The 23225-nt window shown below is 53.1% G+C and overlaps 1 protein-coding gene across 1 annotated transcript; it reads left to right on the top strand.

Moving 5' to 3' along the window:
- Window positions 1-18796: 18796 nt before the first annotated feature.
- HMX3 (H6 family homeobox 3) lies at window positions 18797-20498 on the top strand. The gene is made up of 2 exons (XM_030334009.1): window positions 18797-19196; window positions 19825-20498. The coding sequence occupies exons 1-2, from the start codon at window positions 18797-18799 to the stop codon at window positions 20496-20498; spliced, it is 1074 nt and encodes a 357-aa protein (XP_030189869.1).
- Window positions 20499-23225: the final 2727 nt, after the last annotated feature.

The following is a 23225-nucleotide window of genomic DNA, read 5'->3' as shown; positions in this document are numbered from 1 at the left end:
CCGTACAGGGAATCCCGCCACTGCCTGGCTCTTGGAGGTGAAGGAAGAGACTCACTTCCGCTCTGGAAGCTGCAGAGAAACTTCCTGTCACGTGACCTGGGCTTGACCAATCAGGTGCTCCTGCTGGGACTTCTCGTCTTGGGAGGGAGTGGGGACTGTTGGTGGTTGTTCCCAGCAGAGGCTGGTGGCTGCGTCGGGGGAGACCCGTGCAGGCCGCCTCTACAACAGCAGAGCTCCCACTAGAAAGTGCTTGTGGCCACACTGTGTGCTCACAGCTGTCTAAACTCCTTTGGCTCCTGCTTTTTTCTGAGCCAGGTCTCCAGCCGTCCCCTCTCTTCTCGAATTGTCCCGCATCCTTCCAAAGAATTTCTCTCTGCCACTTCCCCTGGGCCCTGCCGGGAGCCTGTACCCGGCGGTGCTGGATGTCCCCTCTGTAAGCGAGTACAAGACTGGCCTCTGACTCCATACCGGAGCCGGGGCTCTCAAAGTCTGCGTGGAAAAGACTCCTTCGCTTTCTGTTCCCAGCCTCTCTCCCCTTCAGGGCTCCAGTCCAGTTCACCGGGTGGGGAAGAAGGGGACAGACGCCATGGCATTCTTTGCCTCTTTTCTCATTGTTCTTTCAAGTTAAATAAAATGGAAATAAAACCAAATTCTTGCTCTTCCCTCCGCCCCAAACGGAACACAACCAAAACCAAAAAGCACCAACTTCATCCACGTTAATTTACCAAAAAAGAGACCATAAGGTCACCATAAGGTTTAAAAATGAGCCAAATCCCAGGCGCCTGGGTGGCTCAGTCGGTTAAGCATCTGACTCTCAGTTTGGGCTCAGGTCACGATCTCACGGTGCGTGGGTTCAAGCCCCACATTGGGCTCTGTGCTGACAGTGCTGGGGATTCTCTCTCTCTACCTCTCTCTCTGCCCCTCCACCCCGAGTCTCTCTAACTCTCAAAATAGATTTTTAAAAAAACTTAAAGAATACTTTAAAAATGAGCGAAATCCCAAATACAGTTGCACGTTTACCAGGAGCCACCATGCCTACCAAAATAAAAATAAATATTCTGCACGCATGTAACTCCCTGCTGATATTGAGATGGAACCTGCACCCCCTATTTGAGTGAGCTGGCTGGTCTCGTCAGGGCCCGGCCAGTTTAATTTATTCTTTACTGTCGGCTTTGCCACTAAATGAATTCCCTATGTGCTATTATTTGTTCAAATAAACTTATTTGAATTTCTTTGACAATCATTTTGTCCTTAGATTTCAAAACAAATAGAAATCCACACCAACTCTTTTTTTTTTTTTTTCTGGAAAACTCACACTGATGCCAATTCCCAATAGAGACATAAAAGTATTTCTCTTCATCCTTATCAGCATCAAGCATTATCTTTCCCTTAGTTTTGCTAACTTACCAATAAAAAGGTATTTCACTGATGTTTTCATTTGCATTTATTTGACTGATAGAGAGTATATCTGTTGTGTCTGTGGCTCACCGATTACACTCTTGGCCTAGAGTTCTGTATCTGGTAAATATTTTTGTAACAATGTGTAAATGCTTTTTAAACATTGAGGATATTAATTCTTTATCCTGTTAAGGCCAGAAAGTTTTCTGATTGTTTTTCTATAGTCATAGGCATGTTGTGGTTGAATATTGACCTCATATATCTTTTCAGAAGGACTCAACTTCCAATTTGATAATCAAAATAAATGCAAAATTCCTGGGCTTGCTATACAGACACTCAGTTTACAGAATCTCTTTCTTTCCTGAAGTAGGTACAGCCTTAATGGGCCATGGTTTCTTCTTCATAAACTTAAGTTCTGAACTAAAGGTGATCTTTTACGAAAGGCACATAACTCAGATATATGTCCACGCGGGTTCTCCTTTTTTTCAGAACTTTCCATGTGCTCCCCTGTGGTTCCCATTTCCTCCCTCTCTACTCCCTCCAATGGCCTTTGATCTCACCTAAATTCCTTCCTCTCACCTTTGTCTCCACATTCCAGGAATGTTCTCCTCAGGAGTCTGCTAAGTATCTGCTGGCATTAAGACCAGAGGCGACCCTTGGAGTCAGACTGACCTGGTTCAAATCCTGAATTTGCTGCATATTTGCCTTCTGACCTCAGTTAAGGTGTCTGAGCTTCAGCTTCCTTGTCTGTAAAGCAGGGTTACTGTGAACTTTAGGATCAAGGTCAAGTTCAGCACAGGGCCTGGCACACAGGAACTCAGTAGGCAGCTCCCGTTATGACTGTGGCTTCCTGAGCTTATGTCCATCTCATTTCCTTTTCTTTTCTTTCCTTTATTAAAAAAAAAAATTATGTTTACTTATTTTTGAGAGAGAGAAAGAGAGAGCGCGTGAGTGAGCAAGAGACAGAAAGGGGGAGACACAGAATCGGAAGCAGGCTCCAGGCTCCGAGCTGTCAGCACAGAGCCCGACGTGGGGCTCAAACTCATGAACTTCGAGAGATCATGACCTGAGCTGAAGGTGGATGCGCAATGGACTGAGCCACCCAGACACCCCACCGTCTCGTATTTCAAGATTGCCTGTCCTGTTCCTCTGCCCCAGACCTATTACTCATTAGCTGGGTAACTCAGCAGGGCACCTGCTGGTACAATTCTTATACTATGCTATTAAAAGTGAAATTTTCTTGTATTATTTAATAATGATGTGGTTTTTTTTGCTATTTTTAAATAATGGAAAAATGTGTGAACTGTGCTTCTCCTTATTGCCAGGTGCTCCATTACTGTAAATTGTAAAATAACATTTTAGTGAGTAATATTCCTTCTTCAGATCATACATCAAATATATGTCATCTTCATTGTTTAATTGACGCTTTATTCCCCCCATTAAGACACAAGCAGAAATAAATTTCACTTCCCCTCCTGTAGATGCAATTTCATTTCGATCACACGTGTCAGTGGGAGCAATAAAACATCAATTAAGCAATGAAATCGTGACAAATACATGGCATTTGATGTATAATTGCCCCCTCCAAGCTCGTTTTCCCCAAGGCCAAGTCTTCCTGGACCATTTATGCTCTGTGTTTCCCCCTCTGAAATCAAGCCTGGGCTTCCTACCCCGTTTCCCGCCCCCAGGATGGGTATCTTCCTTCAAAACATCCCACCCAGAAGGAGCTGAGCTGGTGGGGATCTTATAATCACAGAGTTGTGGTCTTGTCATTCAGATCAGGAAACTGAGTCTCAGGGAGGCAAAAGCCTTGCAAGTCCTGTCTGGGGTCCCCTCTACCCCCACCTCCCTGGATCAGAGCTGGGGTTGGAACTCAAGCGAGCTCATTTCCGCTGCACTGATTCGTGACTGCAGGGCAGGGTAGGCCCCCAGGCAGAGGGAGGGAAACAGCCAGAGAAAGCCCAGAACGCATGGGCTTGGATCTCAGAGAAGGGAGGCTCCGTGGGAGATGCAGGGGGTGATGGGCACTTGGCTGAGGAGGCCCTCTCTCCACTCCAAGCCCCCTGAGGCTGGCTGACATTTTGCAACTGCGTGCCGGTCCCCTAGGTGCTGGGCTCCATGCAGACCCTGAAGACTGATGGCCCCTGGGCGGTTTGGCTCTCAGACATCTTGGGGACTGGTGTGGGGCTGTGCGCAGGGGAGAGCATGGGGTTTGGGGGGAGGATCCTCCCCTCCTGGGGGGAGTAGAGGGAGGGAGGGACACAATAACACAAAGTGAGGGCTCAGTAAAGAGCGCTCAACGGATTAAAAATATTTGAAGCGGGATTGCTTCACCCGGAGGAGCCCGCCTAATGCCTTGTCTGGAAGCAGCATAGGAGGGAATTTGCTCCCTGGCCCCTGGGCTGGGCAGGCAGAGAAGGTCAGCCCTGATGATCCCAAGAATGTTCAATGTTTGGGCGGGGGGGTAGGGGGGGTGCCCTGCCACCTCTTGGAGCCCCCAGCGGTGGCCCCTGTTCTCAGCAAAGGTTGCCACGATTGGACGGGAGGTGGGGACTGGCGGAGGGAATGGAGGGGGTGTGAAATGCGACGCACCTGAAGTGCCGTTGAAGGGGGTGTTTAACTTCCACTCTCTGTTTCTGAAGAGTAATTTTCTGCAGAGACATGAAGAATAATAGGAGGAACTTGGCTCATTTTGGCAAATAGCTCCAATTTTCCCACATTCTCGGCCCCCTGTATCACCTGCCCCCACCTGTCTATTTGGGCCACTTAATGCTCTGGATTGGGACCTGATAGAGGCTGTTTGTTTGGCCCTGGCCCGGAGGCTAGACTTGTTTTCAGGACAGAAGTGGGAAGAAAAAAAACAATCTGGACATCTAAATCACAGCCAGGACTCATTACATAAATGATATATTTACACAATTGATCCCTTTTCTACTGGGTAATTAATTCGGCATCGGAACTCTTAACGATTTAATTGTCATATGTTTAAACTGAAATGGTTGCCACAAATTTGCCGAGACAAGGCACGGAACCGAGGAGATGGCCTTCTTTTGTCCTCAGAGTGGGGGTGGTTCCCCACTGCTTCAATACTGCTGCGAAAATGGGGGCAAGCCAGCGGATAGCCCCCAAAGGGCAAACGCGGAAGGATCGCCTCTGTCTTGGAGCGCGGGTCTTGCTGGATTAGGTTGTTTGAGGGATGGAAGGGCCTGGTGCAGAGGAAACCTAGATCGGGAAGCGAGAGACTGGGGTCCTAATTCCACCATGGAAGAGGTCAGTGCGGGTGCCCCGGCTGGGTCCCCAGACGGCCTTAGCTGCCCCTGCTTCTCTCTGCAAGCGCCTGTGACTGTTTGGGAGGCCTGCCTTGGGGCTACTGGAGCCACTTTGCCCAATGATAAGGCTGCTGCGGGTGAACACCTGGGACTTTGTGTCCCCCCCCCCCGGGTGGCCTTCCGGGGGAAGCAGGAACATGACAGGTGCAGCATGTCTGACTCTGACACAGGCACTCGAGGGCATACCTGACTCATCAGGGCTCCCCCATGAGATCACAGTGAGCCCATCCGCTGCAGAACCTGGCCTGAAGTCGCACCTGACTCAGCCCCCTTGTCTTTCCTGCCTAGCTCTCCCCATCCCTACCCAGTCCCCCTTGGCAACTGCCAGAATCAAGCAAACCCCTACCTCAGGATCCACTTTGGGGGACCCCAATCTAGGTCAATCGCTATATAGCCGGGTGACCTTAGCAGGCCTCTTGCCTCTCTGGGCCTCAGAGCCATCACCTGTGAAGCAGAGAAAATAGTAACACTGATCCCACCTGTTATCAGGCTGGCATTTAGGGAGTCTGTGCCAGGAACCTTCCGTGAGGCACTTTCCACGCGTTCTCTCGTCTGATCCTCTCAGCGGCTCTAGGACGAAGATACTCATATTATCCGTATTTTACAGATGGGTAATTGGGGCGCAGAGCAGTTAAGCACTTAGTATTCCCCCAGCTGGTAAGTGGCAGGGACAGGACTCAAACCCAGACGGTCCGGCTCCAGGGCACCCCCCCTTCGCCCTGTCCTCATGCACAGCCCAGCCCACCCAGCAGGGCCCGGTCCAGACAGGACGATGGACGCGGTGGGTGCAGTGCAGGGGCCCTGGACGCTCACCCCAGCGCTTCGTCTCGCCACAGTCCCCAGGAAGAGAGGGGAGCTTGTCCAAGTCACGGGCATGGCCGTGTCACTACTGCCTCTGTGCAGACCTCCCAGTCTCACCGGGGGAGGCAGAAGCATGCCTCCCCCCCCCCCGCCAAATCCCGAAGCTTCTCCTGCCTCAAGAGGCTCCTGCATAGCTCGAAGACACCCTCCCCCCCCATACACACACACACACACACACACACACGAAACACACCGCAACCGGGACGCCTGGCTGGCTCAGTCGGCGGAACACGTGACTCTTGATCTTGGGGTCATGAGTTCGAGCCCCATGTTGGGTGTGGAGCCTCCTTTAAAAAAAAATTAAAAATTAAAAAACAAACAAACACCGGTGCAACATAACTGAGTGGTGGCTATGTCCTGACGTCACAACCGAGATTTGCTGAGAGAAAACCCTCGTGAGGTGTCTGCACCACCTGAGCCCTCTCGGCTGGGTCAGCCAAGGAGCCTTTGCTGGTTGCATCTGCTGAGACTCTCCCCGACCGTCCAAACCCAGGCTGACCTCTCAGGTCTGACTTCCCACGCTTACAGCTCCACACTTACTCTCTGCCTGCCAGGGACACAGTGTGGCATACATTTAAGAGCATGGGCTTAAAGTCAGATAAGATACATGAAGCATTTAGCATCACAACTGACTCCTCGTCTATAAACACGTGCTACAAATATCAGAGGGAGTTGCTGTTGTTGTTTTTTTTTAGTCATGCACACTTTAGTAAGAATCAGTCAAATTCTTTCCAAATTGACAGGTGAGAATAAGTTCTCAAGCTAGCCTAAGCAGAAAAGGGACATTTAGTGTAAGGATACACAGAGCCTAAAGATGGAAATGCAGCCAGGCCTCAGGAAGTGGGTGCAACCAGCGACAAGAAAGTCATCAGGGATAGAGCCAGCTCGTCTCTGCCGGGCAACTGCTTGCTTCTCTTTCTCCAGACCTACTTCCTTCACTTGGTCGTGCATGTGGCGAGAAAAACGTGTCCAAATACTTCCAGTCAGTGGGCGTGGCCGTGTGTCACAAACTTGGCTACTGGGAATGCAGGGAGGGGAGGGAAGGGAAGGGAAGGGGCAATCTCTGGGCCAGGAGGTGTCTCAATAACCTGACATCCATCGCATGCCAGGAGTGAGAGTAGAAGGCCGTGGGGACAGGGGAAGGCAGCAGGGTTCTGTGGATAAAATGCTGGGCTTGGAATTCGTGTCTCAGTCCCACCCCTCCCAGCTTTGGGGTCCTGGGCACGTTGGGCAGCTTCTGTTTCCTCAGGCGTAATCTTGCAGGTGGGAGAGAATTGAACGCGATAACATTCATCCAACATGTGCCTAGCCAGCGCCTGCCCTGGAATGGATACCCAGGACATTTTGATGAGAGGGTGACGGAGAAAAATGTCACTCCCGCGAAAGGGTTGAACCCTGATCTCTGGGCTTAATCTCTAGGTTTGACAATCTGGAAATTAAATCTGCAGTTAAAGTCAAATTATGTGGGAGGCTATACGCCAGCATTATCAAATAAGAAATTGCTCTATGGTAGTATTTTTACGGTCGGCCGTCAAGAAAATTCATATCGTTATCCTGCTTATTTTTTTCAGTCTCAAGTCTTATTTACTTCATTTACTAGTCTCTCTCCCCCACCAGAGTGTGAACCCTGGGAGATCAGATCTCTCTTTTGTCCTATTCATCCCTGACTCCCCGGAGCACAGGCTGGCACCTGGCACGGAGAAAGTCTTCAAGAAATAGTAATCTGTTTAAAAACTGTTTTATTTACTTTAATGGGGATTTTTGAGAGGGGGGAGGGGCAGAAAGAGGGAGACACAGAATCCAAAGCAGGCTCCAGGCTCCGAGCTGTCAGCACAGAGCCCGACGCGGGGCTCGAACTCGCGAACAGTGAGATCATGACCTGAGCTGAAGACAGATGCTTACCAAATGAGCCACCCAGGCACCCCAATCAACCGCTCTTCATTATATGAGCTGGCTGATGGAGACTCCGTTTGGCTGAGAAACTTTACTTCAAGCTGAGTGTGCGATCGGGCTTGGTGCCTCACCAGAGCCTCGGCTCTGGTCTGTTTAATCTGGCGCCCAGCCTAAAAGAGAGGCAGCGGCCCCCGGGGAAATTCTCTTCAACTCTATGGCATAAGAGGGCAAGACTCATTGTACAAGTACATTTCAACCCCCTGCTTGCAACATGCCTGAAGCAAGTCAGATGGCCACGCCTGAAGTCAAGGGACAGGCAAGTACACGCATCATCATGAGGCCAAAGTAAATCCGGGGCCCCAGCTTGATATCCTCGGAGTAGGAGGAGCGACCCTCCTGTAGACAGGCTATTTTGAACATCAATTTCATATGCCCCTCCTCGAACCAGGTTTTCTTCTATGTTCCCCAAATGGTGAGATTTCCTTGATTCTAAAGTAGATATGCTTTTATATTTAATATTTCTGAAATTGAGATAATGGACGACAATTACTGGGTATATTTATTGTAGTGATTTCATGCTTTTTCTTTTACCTAAATATCTTGTTACTAAACTGCTGGTGTACTTTGAGATTGATAGTGTGTAAGAATCATGGAAATTCAGGGGCGCCTGGGTGGCTCAGTCGGTTAAGTGGCCGACTTTAGCTCAGGTCACGATCTCGCGGTCCGTGAGTTCGAGCCCCGCGTCGGGCTCTGAGCTGATGGCTCAGAGCCTGGAGCCTGCTTCCGATTCTGTGTCTCCCTCTCTCTCTGCCCCTCCCCCGTTCATGCTCTGTCTCTCTCTGTCCCAAAAATAAATAAACGTAAAAAAAAAATTTTTTTTTTGAAAAGAATCGTGGAAATTCAGTAATTTATGACTGTCCTGCCGGACACGGCAATCTTGAGTGCGTTCAGCTCTTTCCTCTCCCCGACTTTGACTTGTAAGTAGTTATTGGGTTCCGTGGCCCTGCCTTTTTGAAAAACTTCAAATCGAGCCCTTCCTTCCATCCCCATGGCCATCTCCCTGTTTGGACCCTCGTAATCTCTCTCCTGAACTGTAGGCGCAACTCCTGCCTGGTCTCCCAGCCACCAGACTCTGTTCCCACCCAGCCTCACTCTGATGCCAGGTTCATCCGTATGAACCACAGCTCTAATCCTGCCATGCTCTTGCTCCAACACCTTCTCTGGCTCCTCAATGCCACAAGAGTATCCCAGCTCCCCTGGCTGAGTGTTAGGATTCTCGTAACTCGGACCCAATCTGCCTTTACAGCTAACCCTCACTCCCACGGCTGTCCTGCTCACATGCCCTGCGGATGGGTCCACCCTCTCCTCTATCTGCAGGTCTCTGGGTCTCTGCACGTGCTGTCCTCTCTCCCTGGAATGCCCTCTACCCCCTCTCACCCCTGCTTGTTGAAATCCCGCCTCCTTTAAAGACCTGGTTTCCATACCACCTTCCTCTTCTCCCCTTCACCACAAGAACTTCTTTTTAAAAAAATTTTTTTTGGGGGGGTGCCTGGGTGGCGCAGTCGGTTAGGCGTCCGACTTCGGCTCAGGTCATGATCTCGCGGTCTGTGAGTTCGAGCCCCGCGTCAGGCTCTGTGCTGACATCTTGGAGCCTGGAGCCTGTTTCAGATTCTGTGTCTCCCTCTTTCTCTGCCCCTCCCCCGTTCATGCTGTGTCTCTCTCTGTCTCAAAAATAAATAAACGCTAAAAAAAATTAAAAATAAATAAAAATAAATAAAAAATTAAATAAAAGTTAAAAAAATTTTTTTAATGTTTTTAAACTGATCCCCCAAATAGGACTTCCCCCCAAATAGGACTTAGTCCCCCCAAATAGGACTTCCTATTTGTGTCCCTTCCCGCCCAAATCCATCTGTCAAAGCCCTGACCCCCAAGGTGATGGCCTCTGGAGGCGGGGCCTCGGGGAGGTGACCAGGTCATTAGGGAGGAGCCCTCATGACTGGAACGAGTGCCCTCAGAAGAGGCACAACATGAGAGAGAAGATTTCCCTTTCTGCCATGTGAGGATACAACAGGGAGGCAGCCATCCGTAACCCAGGTCTTGCTAGACCCCGGCCATGCTGACACGGTGATCTCAAACTTCCGGCCTCCAGAACCGTGAGAGAGAAATATTTGCTAAGCTCCCCCCAGTCTACGGTATGTTTGTTCTAGCAGCCTGCATGGACTCGTACCCCCTGTCACCTCCCTCCTGGCCTCCGTCCACACTCCCAACATTTCGTCGGCCACCATCTACCGAGCCAGGTGCCACGCAGAGCACTCCTCACTCACGGCCTCGTGTCAGCCTCACAGCTGGCCAAGAAGTGGGCACTGTCGTGGCCGTCATCCAGATGAGGAGACCAACGTGTCGGGGCAGCACACGGCTAGCCAAAATCCATGCAGCCCGGAAGCAGCCGGGTTGGGATCAGAGGCAAGGCCTGCCTGGCTCTACATTCTAAAGCACTCCACTTCCCAAATGGATTCCCAGTTCCTGTCAGGCCCGTTATAACCAAAACAAGAAGAGAGAACTTTCTTTTGTGACCTCAGGGGAAAAGTCTGAGCCCTGCATGAAGACCTTTGGTTCAGCCTGGTGTCACTCTTAGCAGCTGAGGGCCCGGTGTTGACTTCTAATGAACGGATTTGCACCAGGGGACCAGGGAGGGTAAAGGCTCAGCAAATTGCACGAGGAAGAGGAAAGCAAGTTGTCCACTTTTTCCCGAGACTTCGAATTTTTGTTTTGTTTTCTGAGAGGCAGTAATAAAGACCCCTGGCCACAGAGTCATGTGGAAGATGTGGAAGGTTGGGTGAGAAAGTGCTTTTCTATGTTTTTCTATTTTTTTATTTTTACAGAGAGAGCACGAGTGGGGAGAGGGGCAGAGGGAGAGATGAGAGAGAGAGAGAGAGAGAGAGAGAGAGAGAGAGAGAGAGAGAGAATCTTAAGCAGACTCCATGCTCAGCTCAGAGCCTGATGCAGGGTTTGCAGGCCCATGACCTTGGGATCATGACCTGAGGTGAAATCAAGAGTCAGATATTCAACCAACTGAGCCACCCAGGTGCCCCAAAATGTGCTTTTTAAAGTGCAGCACATATGAAGCCTGGCCAAGGTGATCTGGAGATCTCTGGGTGCACCAGGAGCTCTGTGGTACCTCAACTCTGACCCTACCTGGATCCTTGCTTCCTTATTCCTGTGGACTGAATAGTGTCCTTCTCCCCCACCCCCAAAGTCATATGTTGAAGCCCCAGTCCCCAGTGTGATTATATTTGGAGATGGGGGCCTTTGGGCCCCTTAGAATGGAGCCCTCATAATGGACATGAGACCTCTCTCTTCCATGTGAGGACACAGCACGAAGGCAGCCTTCTGCCAACCAGAAAGAGGGCTCTTGATCTTGGTACTTTGACCTTGGCCTTCCCAGCTCTCTGTTCCTCCCTCCTCTGACAAATCCTTCAACTCATTCAAGCGACCTTTCCAGAACTTAAATCCAAGCACACCCTCTTGCTTCTGATTGAAAAATCCTTCCATCGCTCCCCATTGCCTACACCTTCAAGAGGCTGCCCTTAGTTCCTGAAAGCAGGCAAGCTGAGAAGGTGAGAGAGTTAATCAGTGAATAAGACAGATGTTCGAGTCTTCTGAAACCTAACCATGGAAGTGACATCCGTCCCCTTTGTTCTATTCTATTGGTTAGAATCAAGTTACTAGGCCCAGCCCATACTCAAGGGGAGGAGGGATCACTGGGTGCTGTGAGCTGAGCTGTGGCTCCCAAAAAGACATGTTGGAGTCCTAATTCCGCGTACTTGTGAATGTGACCTCATTTGGAACTAAGGTCTTTGCAGATGTAAGATATGAGTCAAGTGAAACCAGATTATGTTGGGTTAGAGGAGGCCCCGATCCAATGACTGGGGTGCTAATAAGAAAGCCCTGTAAAGAGCCGGGGACACACATAGAGGGAAGAACGGCCACGTAAGGACAGAGGCAGAAAGGGGAGTGATAAAGCTACAGGCCAAGGAATGACCAGGACCTCGAGATGCCACCAGACACCAGGAGAGAGGCATCCTTCCCTAGAACAGATTCTTCTCTAGAACCTCACAGCATGGTCCTGCCAACCCCCTGACTTCAGATGTATAGCCTCCAGAACTGTGAAAGAAGAGATTTCCATTATTTTAAGCCCCAACTCTGTTGCGCTCTGTTCCAGCAGCCGTAGCAGATGAGTACACGGCTAGAAGTCTGCCGATCCCAGGTGACAGAAACGGCAGATTCCTGAGCCCGTGACTCACCGCCGCCACCACCACCACCATGTGATTCGGTGGGTTTGGCGGAGTCTTGTTGATTTTGATGCAGGAAGTCAAGGGCCCACGCAAGGGAAACAGCTTCTCTGGCCAGGTTTCAGCTTGTTCCTCTAGCCTCCTGTTTCCTCTGTCTCTTTGTCCTTCTCTCTGCTCTACCTGATAACGTCCTCATCAAGACTCTAGCTGAACACCTCCTCCAGGAAGCCTCCACCGACCATAGCATACCACCAGACTGAATTAATTTGTCAAAGCCCATCTAACCATACTCTCAGAATGTGCGCACTTCTTTTTTTTTTTTAATTTCTTTTTAAAATTTATATCCAAGTTAGTTAGCATATAGAGCAACAATGATTTCAGGAGTAGATTCCTCAGTGCCCCTGACCCCTTTAGCCCATCCCGCCTCCCACACCCCCTCCAGTAACCCTCTGTTTGTTCTCCATATTTAAGAGTCTCTTCTGTTTTGTCCCCCTCCCTGTTTTTATATTATTTTTGTTTCCCTTCCCTCATGTTCATCTGTTTTGACTCTTAAAGTCCTCAGATAAGTGAAGTCCTATGATTTTTGTCTTTCTCTGATTGACTAATTTCACTTAGCATAATACCCTCCGGTTCCATCCAGTTGCAAATGGCAAGATTTCATTCTTTTTGATTGCCGAGTAATACCCCATTGTGTATATATATATATATATATATATATATATATATATATACCACATCTTCTTTATCCATTCATCCATCCATGGACATATGGGCTCTTGCCATACTTTGGCTATTGTTGATAGTGCTGCTATAAACACTGGGGTGCAGACTGTGTGCATTTCTTTTGTGCAGTACACTATCCTCAAAAAAAGCTGATTTTGTAAAACTTACAACTCTGCCGTGATCCTCCATTTTGCTCAGAATAAAGACAAATTCCTATCGAGGTCTCCAGAGTCCCGTGTGCTGCACTCCCACCTTTCCCATCTCTCCTGCTACATTCCCTTTGGTCGCACCTCCTTATAGCTCCTTCGACACACCAGACACCCTTCTGCCTTGAGCCCTTAAGCACTTCCTTCTGCCTGGAACACTCAGCCTAATGCACCTCCCCAGAGTCTTTGCTTAAACCTCAGCTTCTTCTCATGTAGCCTCACTTGACCACCTGATTTGACGCTATAGCACCCCCCCAACCTCAGTGCTCTGTCCCCCTTTAAGTTTTACCTATTATATTTATCACCCCCTAATGTACCTTACCATTTACTTGCTCCCTCTGCCAGAATGTAAGCCTCCCAGGGAGGGCGGGGAACTTTGTGTTGCACGAGGAAGAGGAAAGCAAGGTATCCACTTTCCCAAGACTTCGAATTTTTGGTTTGTTTTCTGAGAGGCAGTAATAAAGATTGCTGAGTAATACTCAGCCTTCCCTGAGGCATCTCAAGTGCCCAGAACAGAGTCTGGCACATATTAGGTGCTCAAGGTTTATTGGATACATTATGGCGATATTCTTGATATCTAGAAAGCCTTGCTTTGGAAATCCCAGTCTGTCTCAGCAGTGTATGAGAAACCAAAAAAGAGTGTCTGTGTCCACAGTGGGGCTTAATGCACTTCAGGGATAGCAGCCCCCGCTGAGCAGAGGGGTGGAGAGCACAACAGTTCTCAAAGGAAGGGCTGGACCCTAGAGTGAAGACCCAGGGGTGAAGTCTAACAGCTTGTGAAGCCTTTTCTACAATGAGTTGCTCCTTTTTTAAAAAAAATGTTTAATGTTTATTTATTTTGGAGAGAGAGAGACAGAGTGCGAGCAAGGAAGGGGCAGAGAGAGAGGGAGACACGGATTTTGAAGCAGGCTCCAGGCTCTGAGCCGTCAGCACAGAGCCCGACGCAGGGCTCAAACTCACCAACTGCGAGGTCATGACCTGAGCCGGAGTCACAAGCTTAAGCGACTGAGCCACCCAGGTGCCCCTACAAAGAGTATCTTCTTCCAAGACTTGACGGGTGCCTTGCTTGCCTAACAGAGTGGTTTTGGTGCACCCCATTGTATTTCATATGGAGAGGCTGGGACACAGAGAAGTTCAGAGTCTCATCAGAGGTCAGAGCAAATTGGGGCACCTGGGTGGCTCAGTTGGTTAAGCGCCCGACTCTGGATTTCGATACAGGTCACGATCTCACGGTTGGTGAGTTCGAGCCCCGAATGGGGCTCTGTGCCGATGGTGTGGAGCCTGCTTGGGATTCTCTCTCTCTCCCTCTCTCTCAGTATAAATAAATTTTTAAAAAACTTAAAAAAAAAAAGTCATAGTAAATTATTAGCCAGAGCCCAGAGGGTATCCAGACACTTACAAATGGTAAGATATGGGAGAGCAAAATGCAAAAAAAAAAGCATTTGTTTTCCCCCAGTGAGAACAGGTGAGAGATTCTTTTTGGGAAGAAAGGCTTTTTTGAGAAGACAAAGAGGGAACCAGGAAGAGAACAGGCGTCAGGGATGGGAGAGCTAGCTGGCTCCTTGATAGTAAGACCTCCTTGGGGCAAGGCAACAATTCCTGGGGCATGTTTCCCTTGTAAGACTGCTAGCTTTCTTGCAGAAACCCTGTAAGAATGGATTTCTGGCCCGTTCCGGGCTCATCCGAAAAACTGAATAAAGAATAAGAACAGTAAGAGACACAGCTTACGTAGCACTTCCTGAATGCCTGCACGGTCCTTGTAACAATGCTCTGAGACTACCTTCCCTTTGTCACACCCCCTGTGCCTCAGTTTCCTCGTCTGTCAAACAGGGATAATAACAGCATCTTCCTCACCAGATTATAGTGCCTGGCATGTAGTGGGGACCCAAAAACTGCTAGCAGACATTACCTCCAGTAATTATCACCCTTAACTCTCAGGAAAGGGCTAGACCTCCGGCCACTATAAGGAAATTCTGTTTTGACTCAGGATGCGTCTCAGAGTCACAATCAGGAGCCAAAGGGAGGGGTCTTTGGTAGCATTCCTGGCAGTGTTGGAACAGATGAGGGAACTTTCCAGGAAAGAGGGCCAAAGCACATGCTGGCTGGGGCACAGTTTCCCCAGGATCATAACTCCAAGCTATTATCCATTCTGCCTACAAATCAAGGACCTGCCGGTCAGAGGAGCTAAGTGCTCATGCGGCCAGCAGGATCCGTGCCCGTTCTGTGGGGAGACTCCGTGCCTGTGAGCTTGGCCGCCTTGGCGAAAGGCCTGAGCTGTCCCACCCCACTCCATGGGTAAGCAGGTGGGCTATCCTAGGAAACTGTTCCAAGGAGGACCCTTGGAGGAAAGCAGGTGAAGTTTTGAAGAATATGGAAATGTTCCCCTTGGGAGCTCAGTACTTACTGACTTCTAAGTGTGCATATGTATAGCTGTGCTTTGTATGTGTGGTGGGAGTGGGGGGAGGCAGGTGAGAACACCATTCTAAACACTCTTTTGCCAGGCCTCATTCTTTTTTGTGAAAGTTGGGTGCTAATCACTAGCATTCTCCAGGCCCCTTCTGCCCTTGTCCCACTGGGCTGCAGAGACCCTGTTCTAAACGTTCACCCACCTTTGATCAGTCCGGGAAAGACCCCTTCAATAGTCCTATTGCTGGGGCTCTTTAGATGTTGTAAAACATGTCATCAAAGGACCTCAGGTTCTCACTAAACTTTTTGAAAAATGCTATTGGATATGATCAGGCTACCGGAAGAACTATAATCAACTGGACAAATCCTCTGAAATGGGAACTATGAATTCATTCATGCACTCAGGCATTCAGATACGAACACAAGCGCTTACCGAACACCACTGGCCCTCCCAGGGGGTCACATCTAGCCTGCAGTCAGGATGGGCACCTCAGCGATCAGTTACTAGCAGGAACAGAAAATGGGCCCCAAAACAGGGGCAGGAAAGGAGGGAAGGAGGGTGGGATGAAGGTGAGACCACTTCTTATGGTGGCCGGGTAAAGATCAGGCGATTACACTCTCTGCTTTTTCAGGAATCCGGCGGGGGGGTGGTGGGGGGGATGCTTTTGTTCTCTAGCCTTGGCCCGGAAGGGTTAGACAAGCGATGGCTTTTAAACGCTTTTCCTTTTCGCAAGGGCTGAGGTTTCTCCCGCCGAGCCTGCCGTTTGGCCTAGAGGATGTCCCATAGAGGGCGCTGTTCGCCTGCCATTGAATGGAGTCCTGCGCGCGAGTAAGCAGAGGCCACACCCCTCGCCAGGGAGCGAGTGAAGGGCTGTGTCCGCGCCAGCAGCCCCACATCCAAGAGCTTTCTGGAAGCGGAAAGGAAAGAAAGATTTACTCTCTGCAACAGGCTATTCAAGCCCAGCATCCCTGAAATTCAGAGTATGGGCCGAAGGTGCTGATACCCAAGAAACTCCTCTTTCCGGTGAACACACACACACACGCACACACACGCACACCCGCGCACCTGCGCGCCCCCTGGGAGGGAGACACCGGGAGAACTTGGGAGGACTAGAGGGAGTGAGGCTCCGGTAGCGGCCTCACTGAGTGCGGGGGCGGCTGTCCAGACTCTTCTCCTGCCAGCCTGGACCCCTTCCCATCTGGGTCTAGTCTTCAAGTTGCCATCAGCCAAGAGCCCACTCCCCCCCCCGCCAGAACTTCTCAGCGATGTCTGCCGGTCGCTTCTTTTTTTCCCCCGGGGGATGAGCAGCTTTTCTGTTCGTCTCAGTTTAAAGGCGGCTTCCGCGAGTCAGAACTTTAGCCAACTTTGCACGCGTTCGCTTCGGATAGGAGAGCTCCCACGACACTCGCGAGGACACGCAGGGGCCTCTCTGTCACAGGCTCCGCCGCGTGGCGGGCCGATCCCAGCCCAGCCCACCCAACCTGCGTAGGCGCTGCGCGCAACGAGCTTTTTCTGCAGCTGGGGAAAAAGGGACTTCTGGGTGTCCGGCACCAGTTGGGTGACCTTGACCCAGTCTCTCCGGGAGCCCTGTTCCATCTGTAAAACCCAAGTGTGAGACCCACCCTGCTTGGCGGGCAATCAGGGCGGTGATTGCTTCCAAACTCAGATTTTGGAAGGTATGGCGTTTTGCATTCCATTAACGCTCTGTACCAACTCAAGGGAGTAATAATAATGAGAATAATGATTGTTTACGGAAGTACCATTTACAATGCTTCCAGGTTCCCAAAGCAAAAATTGGGTTCACTACGGTAGATGAATGTTTGCTGAAAGAAGCATTAAATGCGCCCATCGAGATTTGGGGGGCGGTGCGGGGTCTGAAGCCCCGGATCAGAAAATAATAATACAAACCCAGTTCTCAACCGCGGAACCAAAGCGGTTGCATCTGGCCAGTGCATCTGCCAATAAGGCAATGGGGAAGTGAAGGGGCCATGAAAACACCTTGGGTGCATGAAAGCTCACGATGGTTGGAGGGGAGTGATGGCCACTTCGCCGCCTTTCTCTGACCAGAGAGCTGTCTCTCGGGAAGGGACCCCACGAGCAATTCTACTTTATTTGATGCTTAAATCTAGAGTCTTAAATGCCTGCCTTACAGGCTTCTTGTGCAACCTGGGGAGTTGCTTTTTAAACCGATGGAGTAGAGTGATCTTCCCCCAGCTGTCCCTCAGAGGCCCAGCGGGGTTCTCTAGGGACTCGGCGGTCCTGGGGGACACGCTGCGGTGCCGCTGCCACCGCCAGGGCTGAGCAAGGTGCGCCGCTGTGCCTTCGGTTCGCATTGCCGCTGTTAAGCGCCGGCGGGAGAGACTTCCCGGGAGAAAGTGCTGTCTTCTGGGCCCCGGGCCAGAGAAGAGGAGCGCCCTTCGGAGCGTAGCCGTAGGTGCCGCGACGCTGCTGCCCCAGTAGCCCCACCAAGTGACGCGCGGGTGTCGGCCCGTTTTGCGCGCACCCGCAGGTGCACAGACGCTCACACCCACTCCTGCTCCAGAGGAAAGGCTCGCTCTTCGGTTTCCCAGGGCCAAAGGCCAAGGCCACGCTGATTCCTGAGCCCGCTGATGCAGTCCAAGGACTTACACCCTGATTCCTTCCCTAACGATTAGACGGGAACCCAAATCCCCCTCTTCGTGGCCGCGCCCTTAGCAGGCTTTGGGGAGTATGCTGAGGCCGCCGGACCCCAAAGGGTAGGAAAGTGCTGACTTTGCCGAGGGCGGGAGGTCCTGTCCTGCCTCCCAGGTCGGGGCTGCGTGGCTCTCCAGCTGCGTGGGGGCGGCGGGACCCTGTCAAGCCCCTGGGGGAGGGGGGATCCGCAGCTGCGAGCGCGGATAACCCCGAGGTGACCCGGGCGGGCCGGGCCCGCCCCTTCCCCCTCCCGCAGGCCTGGCGGCTGGAAGCGGGTCCCCGAACTGCAGGGGGCAGAGGAAGGCTCGGGCTCCCGGCGCCTTGGCTGTCAGTGCGCTCCGGGCCGGGGGGCGCCGCCGGCTCTGCGTCCCTCGCTCGCCTCCTGCGCTCGCCCGAGCGCTCCGAGTGCCTCTTTAGCGGGAGCCAATATCCTTTTGTGCTAATAGGCTTGTCCTCATTTGCTGCCTAATTGGACTATATAAAGCCAATAACAGGCAGGCTCTTATAGCCCGAAGCCAAAGCGCCAAAATCCGAGCGAAGGCGAGGAGGGGGCGGTGGTGGAGGCGGCTGCGGGGCCCGGGCTCGGCTGCGCCTTCGCCTGCCTAATCCCATTTGCCATTGTACGCGCCCAATCGCCGTATACTCCCCGCATTTAACTTGGATGACATTTTGATTTCATCATTAGCATCCGGCGCCGGATTGACGCAGCCCCGAGCCGGGGACTGCTCCCGCCGCCTCCTCCCCGGGAGCTGCAGCCGCCGCCGAGCCGCCTCGCTCCCTCTGTGCCGCGGCTGGGCCGCTCCCCGCCCCTCAGCACCCCTCCCACATGCGAGCCCGCCCCGGCCGGGTCCTCACCCCGCCCTCCCGCCGCTGGATTTGCGCCTGGGGCGGCCCCCGACTTTGCGCCCCGTAGTTGAGTTCCGTTTATGGTCTGATTTCCGGCCGCCCGCCTGCTCGCCCGGCCGCCCGCCCGTCCCGATCCCTCCCTCCCCGGGACCCGGAGGAGAGGGGACCATGCCGGAGCCCGGGCCGGACGCCCCTGGCACGGCTAGCGCGCAGCCCCCGCCGCCGCCGCCCCCACCTCCCGCGCCCAAGGAGTCCCCGTTCTCCATCAAGAACCTGCTCAACGGAGACCACCACCGGCCACCCCCTAAGCCGCAGCCGCCCCCACGGACGCTCTTCGCGCCGGCCTCCGCCGCCGCCGCCGCGGCCGCCGCCGCCGCCGCTGCGGCCAAGGGGGCTCTGGAGGGCGCCGCGGGCTTCGCGCTCTCGCAGGTGGGCGACCTGGCTTTCCCCCGCTTTGAGATCCCGGCGCAGAGGTTTGCCCTGCCCGCGCACTACCTGGAGCGCTCCCCGGCCTGGTGGTACCCCTACACCCTGACCCCCGCCGGCGGCCACCTCTCGAGACCTGAAGGTACCGACCTCTCTTTGAACTTTCCTTGTCCTCCCTGCGCGCCAGTACCATCCCCGCCCCGCGCTGCCTCCCACCGCAACCCTGGGACCCCTGCACCCTCCAACCCGCTGTTTGGCCAACTTCCTCCGGCCCCGGGCTTGCACCTACCGCCCGCGCGCTCTGTTGCGCTGCCAGGGAATCCAATCCCACTTGGTGAGAAAAGAGGTTGGAATTGGAGCCGGGGGCGCGGCGCTTCCCGGGACAAGTGGCCTGGGGTATGAACGCGGAGGCTTCAGCCGGCTGCGACTGGGGACAGGGCCTGGATGGAGGGAGTGAGCCGGTGGGGCCCAAGCCAGAGGAGAATCTCTCCGTGGGCCCCTGGCGGGGGAGCTGAGGGAAAGAAAGGAAGTGGCTGCGCCGCCACCGGGTCTGTCCGGGTCTGTCGCCTGCCCTCGGGAGGAAGGGGATCCCAGGGCGCGGAGCCCCTGCCCTGGCCCAGCCGGGAAGGAGGCCCATGGGAACGGAGAGGCCTCGAGGCCTGGGGCCCAGAGGCTACCGCGGATTGAGCCTGCGGCCCCCAGGCGCCAGGCCTCTTTGAAGGCTGTTTCGGTGTGCGTGTGCGCGCGTCCGTCTGTCTGTCTCTCCCCAGCTTCGGAGAAGGCCCTCCTGCGAGACTCCTCCCCCGCCTCGGGAACCGATCGCGACTCCCCGGAGCCACTGCTCAAGGCCGACCCCGACCACAAGGAGCTAGACTCCAAGAGCCCGGACGAGATCATTTTGGAGGAGAGCGACTCGGAGGAAGGCAAGAAGGAAGGCGAGGCCGCTCCGGGAGCGGCCGGGGCGAGCGTGGGGGCGGCGGCAGCGACGCCGGGCGCGGAGGACTGGAAGAAGGGCGCCGAGAGCCCCGAGAAGAAGCCCGCGTGCCGCAAAAAGAAGACGCGCACGGTCTTCTCGCGCAGCCAGGTCTTCCAGCTCGAGTCCACCTTCGACATGAAGCGCTACCTGAGCAGCTCGGAGCGCGCCGGCCTGGCCGCGTCGCTGCACCTCACCGAGACGCAGGTCAAGATCTGGTTCCAGAACCGCCGCAACAAGTGGAAGCGGCAGCTGGCGGCCGAGCTGGAGGCGGCCAACCTGAGCCACGCGGCGGCGCAGCGCATCGTGCGGGTGCCCATCCTCTACCACGAGAACTCGGCGGCCGACGGCGCGGCGGCCGCGGCCGCGGGGGCCCCGGTGCCCGTCAGCCAGCCGCTGCTCACCTTCCCGCACCCCGTATACTACTCGCACCCGGTGGTCTCGTCCGTGCCGCTGCTAAGGCCAGTCTGAGGCCCGACAGGGGAGGGGGAGGGAGCGCCCGGCCGCCTTCCCAGATCCCGGAGGAGACTGGGCCGGGCCGAGGGCGCCGAGACGTCCAGCGGCCTTCGGGAACCGGGGCTTGGGCGCGCGGCCCCGGCCTCCCCTCCCCCAATCGGTAGCGTTTTGTAAGTATTTGCAATGCATTTTCGTGCAATTCACCCCTAATGGATTTGAGGCGCTTCTCCTCTTGCTTTTGGTTTTGGTTATATTAAGAAAGAGCAGGAAAAAGACAAAATTCCCGGGTCGAAGATTTCGGCTGGCTGAAAGATGTAAAAGGTGCAGCACTTCTCCCCAAATTTGCATTGCGCTGTGGTTTTTTGGTTTTATTTTTAGAGAAATAAGCCCCAGAAACGTAACCCCCTTAGCTTCTTCTTTTATATATATATATATATATATATATATATATATATATATATATATAACTATTTTCAGAAGTCCAGAGAGAGAGAGAGAGAGAGAGAATTCAACTTGTGGTACTTTTATTCCTGGACTTCTGGGTGTGGTTCTTCCTCTCCACCTCCAGTTAGCCTCCCTAATTTTCAGAATCTGAGCAGCCTCTGGGAGGAACCCCGACTCAGGCCACTTTTCCAGCAGAGGTGTGTCACAGGTGACCTCTTTATCTGTCCCGCTTCGTGACTGAACGATTCTCTAAATGTTTAAAGGGAAAAGATAAGACAGGCCTCAAGCAGACTTCTGATTATTGAAACAGCTCCACATCTGGCCCGGTGTGAGTGGTCTTATTTATTAGTAGCATTTATTTTGGGGATTTCATTTGTTGGTAAATTATTATTATTACTAGTATTGCTTTGTGCCCTGTTTCGAGAAAGTCCATCCAATATTTAAAAAAAAAAAATCTGTCTTTTAGCCTCTCCCCCTACCTTTTTGTTCTGCTGTAACTGTTGTACTTTCGAGCTGTGCAATATTGTACAAAATTTCCTGAGAGCCCTGCCTCTTTCTCCAGGGAGAGAAGCAGACGTTTTCACTGTGTAATCTTGGTCATTGGTTTAGGAGAAAATTAAGAAGGGGAAAGGGAGGGGAGGAAAGAAACAGAGATAGGTAGCAATGCTCAAAGGAGTGAGATACGCATACTGGAGCGCTTTAAGTGAAGGACAATCAACTTAGGAGAATTTTAACTTATTTGATATATGTACAGATTTCTTGTAAAGTTCACCCTCAATTCCACAGGGCTCCTGGCTCTGGCCCCCAATCTGTTTTCTTTTTGTCGGCTACACCTGTTGTTCTGCAATAGCTTGGTGTTCTCCCCGCCCTGCCCCCCATCTCCCTCGCCACTACCCGGGTTCAGTCCCTTTTTAAGAAAAAGAGAAAAAAAGCCCACAAAATATTGTTACATTTACTGTTGTCGTGAAATCGAATTAATTAAAAAGAAAAGAAAAGCGAAGCGTTTCGTGTCGCTAGAGTGTGTAAACTTCGGACGATTTTCCGCAGGGCAGGTGTCTCTGGAAGCCTTTTCTGCCTCGCTCTCTGGCTGCCTCTGCGCTCGCGGAGTCCGAGCTGGACGCACATCCCCTTAATCCAGGAGGCGGCAGAGACAGAGGCGGCTTTGTTCCCGACCAGGGCTGCGCTCTCCCCAGTGTTTTTCGAAGCCTGCAGAGCCCTGCGCTCAGAGGGTAACGCGGGGCGAGGACCTAGGCTTATCTAGTTTGAGAAATTGAGCGAAGCGGCCGCCGCCAGCTCCGAGATGGCTGATAAATTTCTGAACGCTGTGCTACAGCCTCGTGTTCCGTTCCCAGGCCACGGTCCCTTCAGAAGCCCCGAGATTCTGGGCAGGACATTCCTAGGCATTCGTCAGCGGGCCTGCAACGCGGTGGGCTCGGTTGCAGCCAGGGGCGTGGGGCCGGGGGGAGGAAAGAAGGGAGTGGACTTAGGATTTAGCTGTGGCCGGAGGCGGGTCGCGAAGTCCAGCTGGGAGAGGCCGGATCGCGAGACGGCCCTAGAGAAGGAGGCTGCCAGCTCCCGGACAGGAAGGCCTCGGCCAGCCTTGAGGAGCTGCGGCTCTCGGGGCGGCTCGGGTATGCGCGCGGTCCCGGTCGGGGAACAGAGACCACCCAACTGTGGCCGCGGCCACTGAAAGGACCTTGTCTCCTCCCGGCCAGACCCTTTTCTGTCCACGGGCGCCCGACACCTCAGCGGCAGCCTCTCTGGTCTTCTGCCCCCACCCCGGCCCATGCCAGAAAGCGCAGCGCTGGCGGTTCCCACGCGCTCGGTGGGCGGCCAGCGGAGGCGCGGCGCTCGGGGAGCCCCAGCGCAGCGCGTGTCTGCGGGCGCAAGCAGGTGCCTGCGCGCTCCTCGCCGACCGCGCGGCTCCCTGCCTTAGAGCTTGGGGTCCGTACGCCCGACTCCAGGCAGGGCAAGTCTGAAGCTGGGGAGCCAGAAGGGGGAGATGAAGAACCTGTAGACGGTCAAGATGCCGAAGAGCACACCGCCCGGCGCGTCCGCTGGGGAGCGCCTGCACGCGCTCGCATTCCCTCTCCCAGCGCTTTGCTGGGTTCTTCAAACCCAATCCACACAGTTGAGTCTGCTGTGGCTGAAATGTTGGGTGTCGTTTTCTATTGATGGGAAACTGCCCCCAAATAAACTGGCATGCGTATTTATGGCACAATTTTAGCCTGAACCTCAGTGAAGATAGATCTCCCTTTATTTCCCTGCGGTTTGGAATAAAAACGAGGGCATGTGTCG

Source organism: Lynx canadensis, chromosome D2, assembly GCF_007474595.2.
Source record: "Lynx canadensis isolate LIC74 chromosome D2, mLynCan4.pri.v2, whole genome shotgun sequence".
Classification (NCBI taxonomy): domain Eukaryota; kingdom Metazoa; phylum Chordata; class Mammalia; order Carnivora; family Felidae; genus Lynx; species Lynx canadensis.
Note: the sequence above shows the minus strand (reverse complement) of the source record. Positions and strands in the feature narration are given on the sequence as shown.

Excerpts from the sequence above, each read along its gene's own strand:
- HMX3 (XM_030334009.1), top strand. The coding sequence starts at position 18,797 with ATGCCGGAGCCCGGGCCGGACGCCCCTGGCACGGCTAGCGCGCAGCCC. Across the intron at positions 19,197-19,824 it reads CCACCTCTCGAGACCTGAAG|CTTCGGAGAAGGCCCTCCTG; the intron begins GTACCGACCTCT and ends GTCTCTCCCCAG.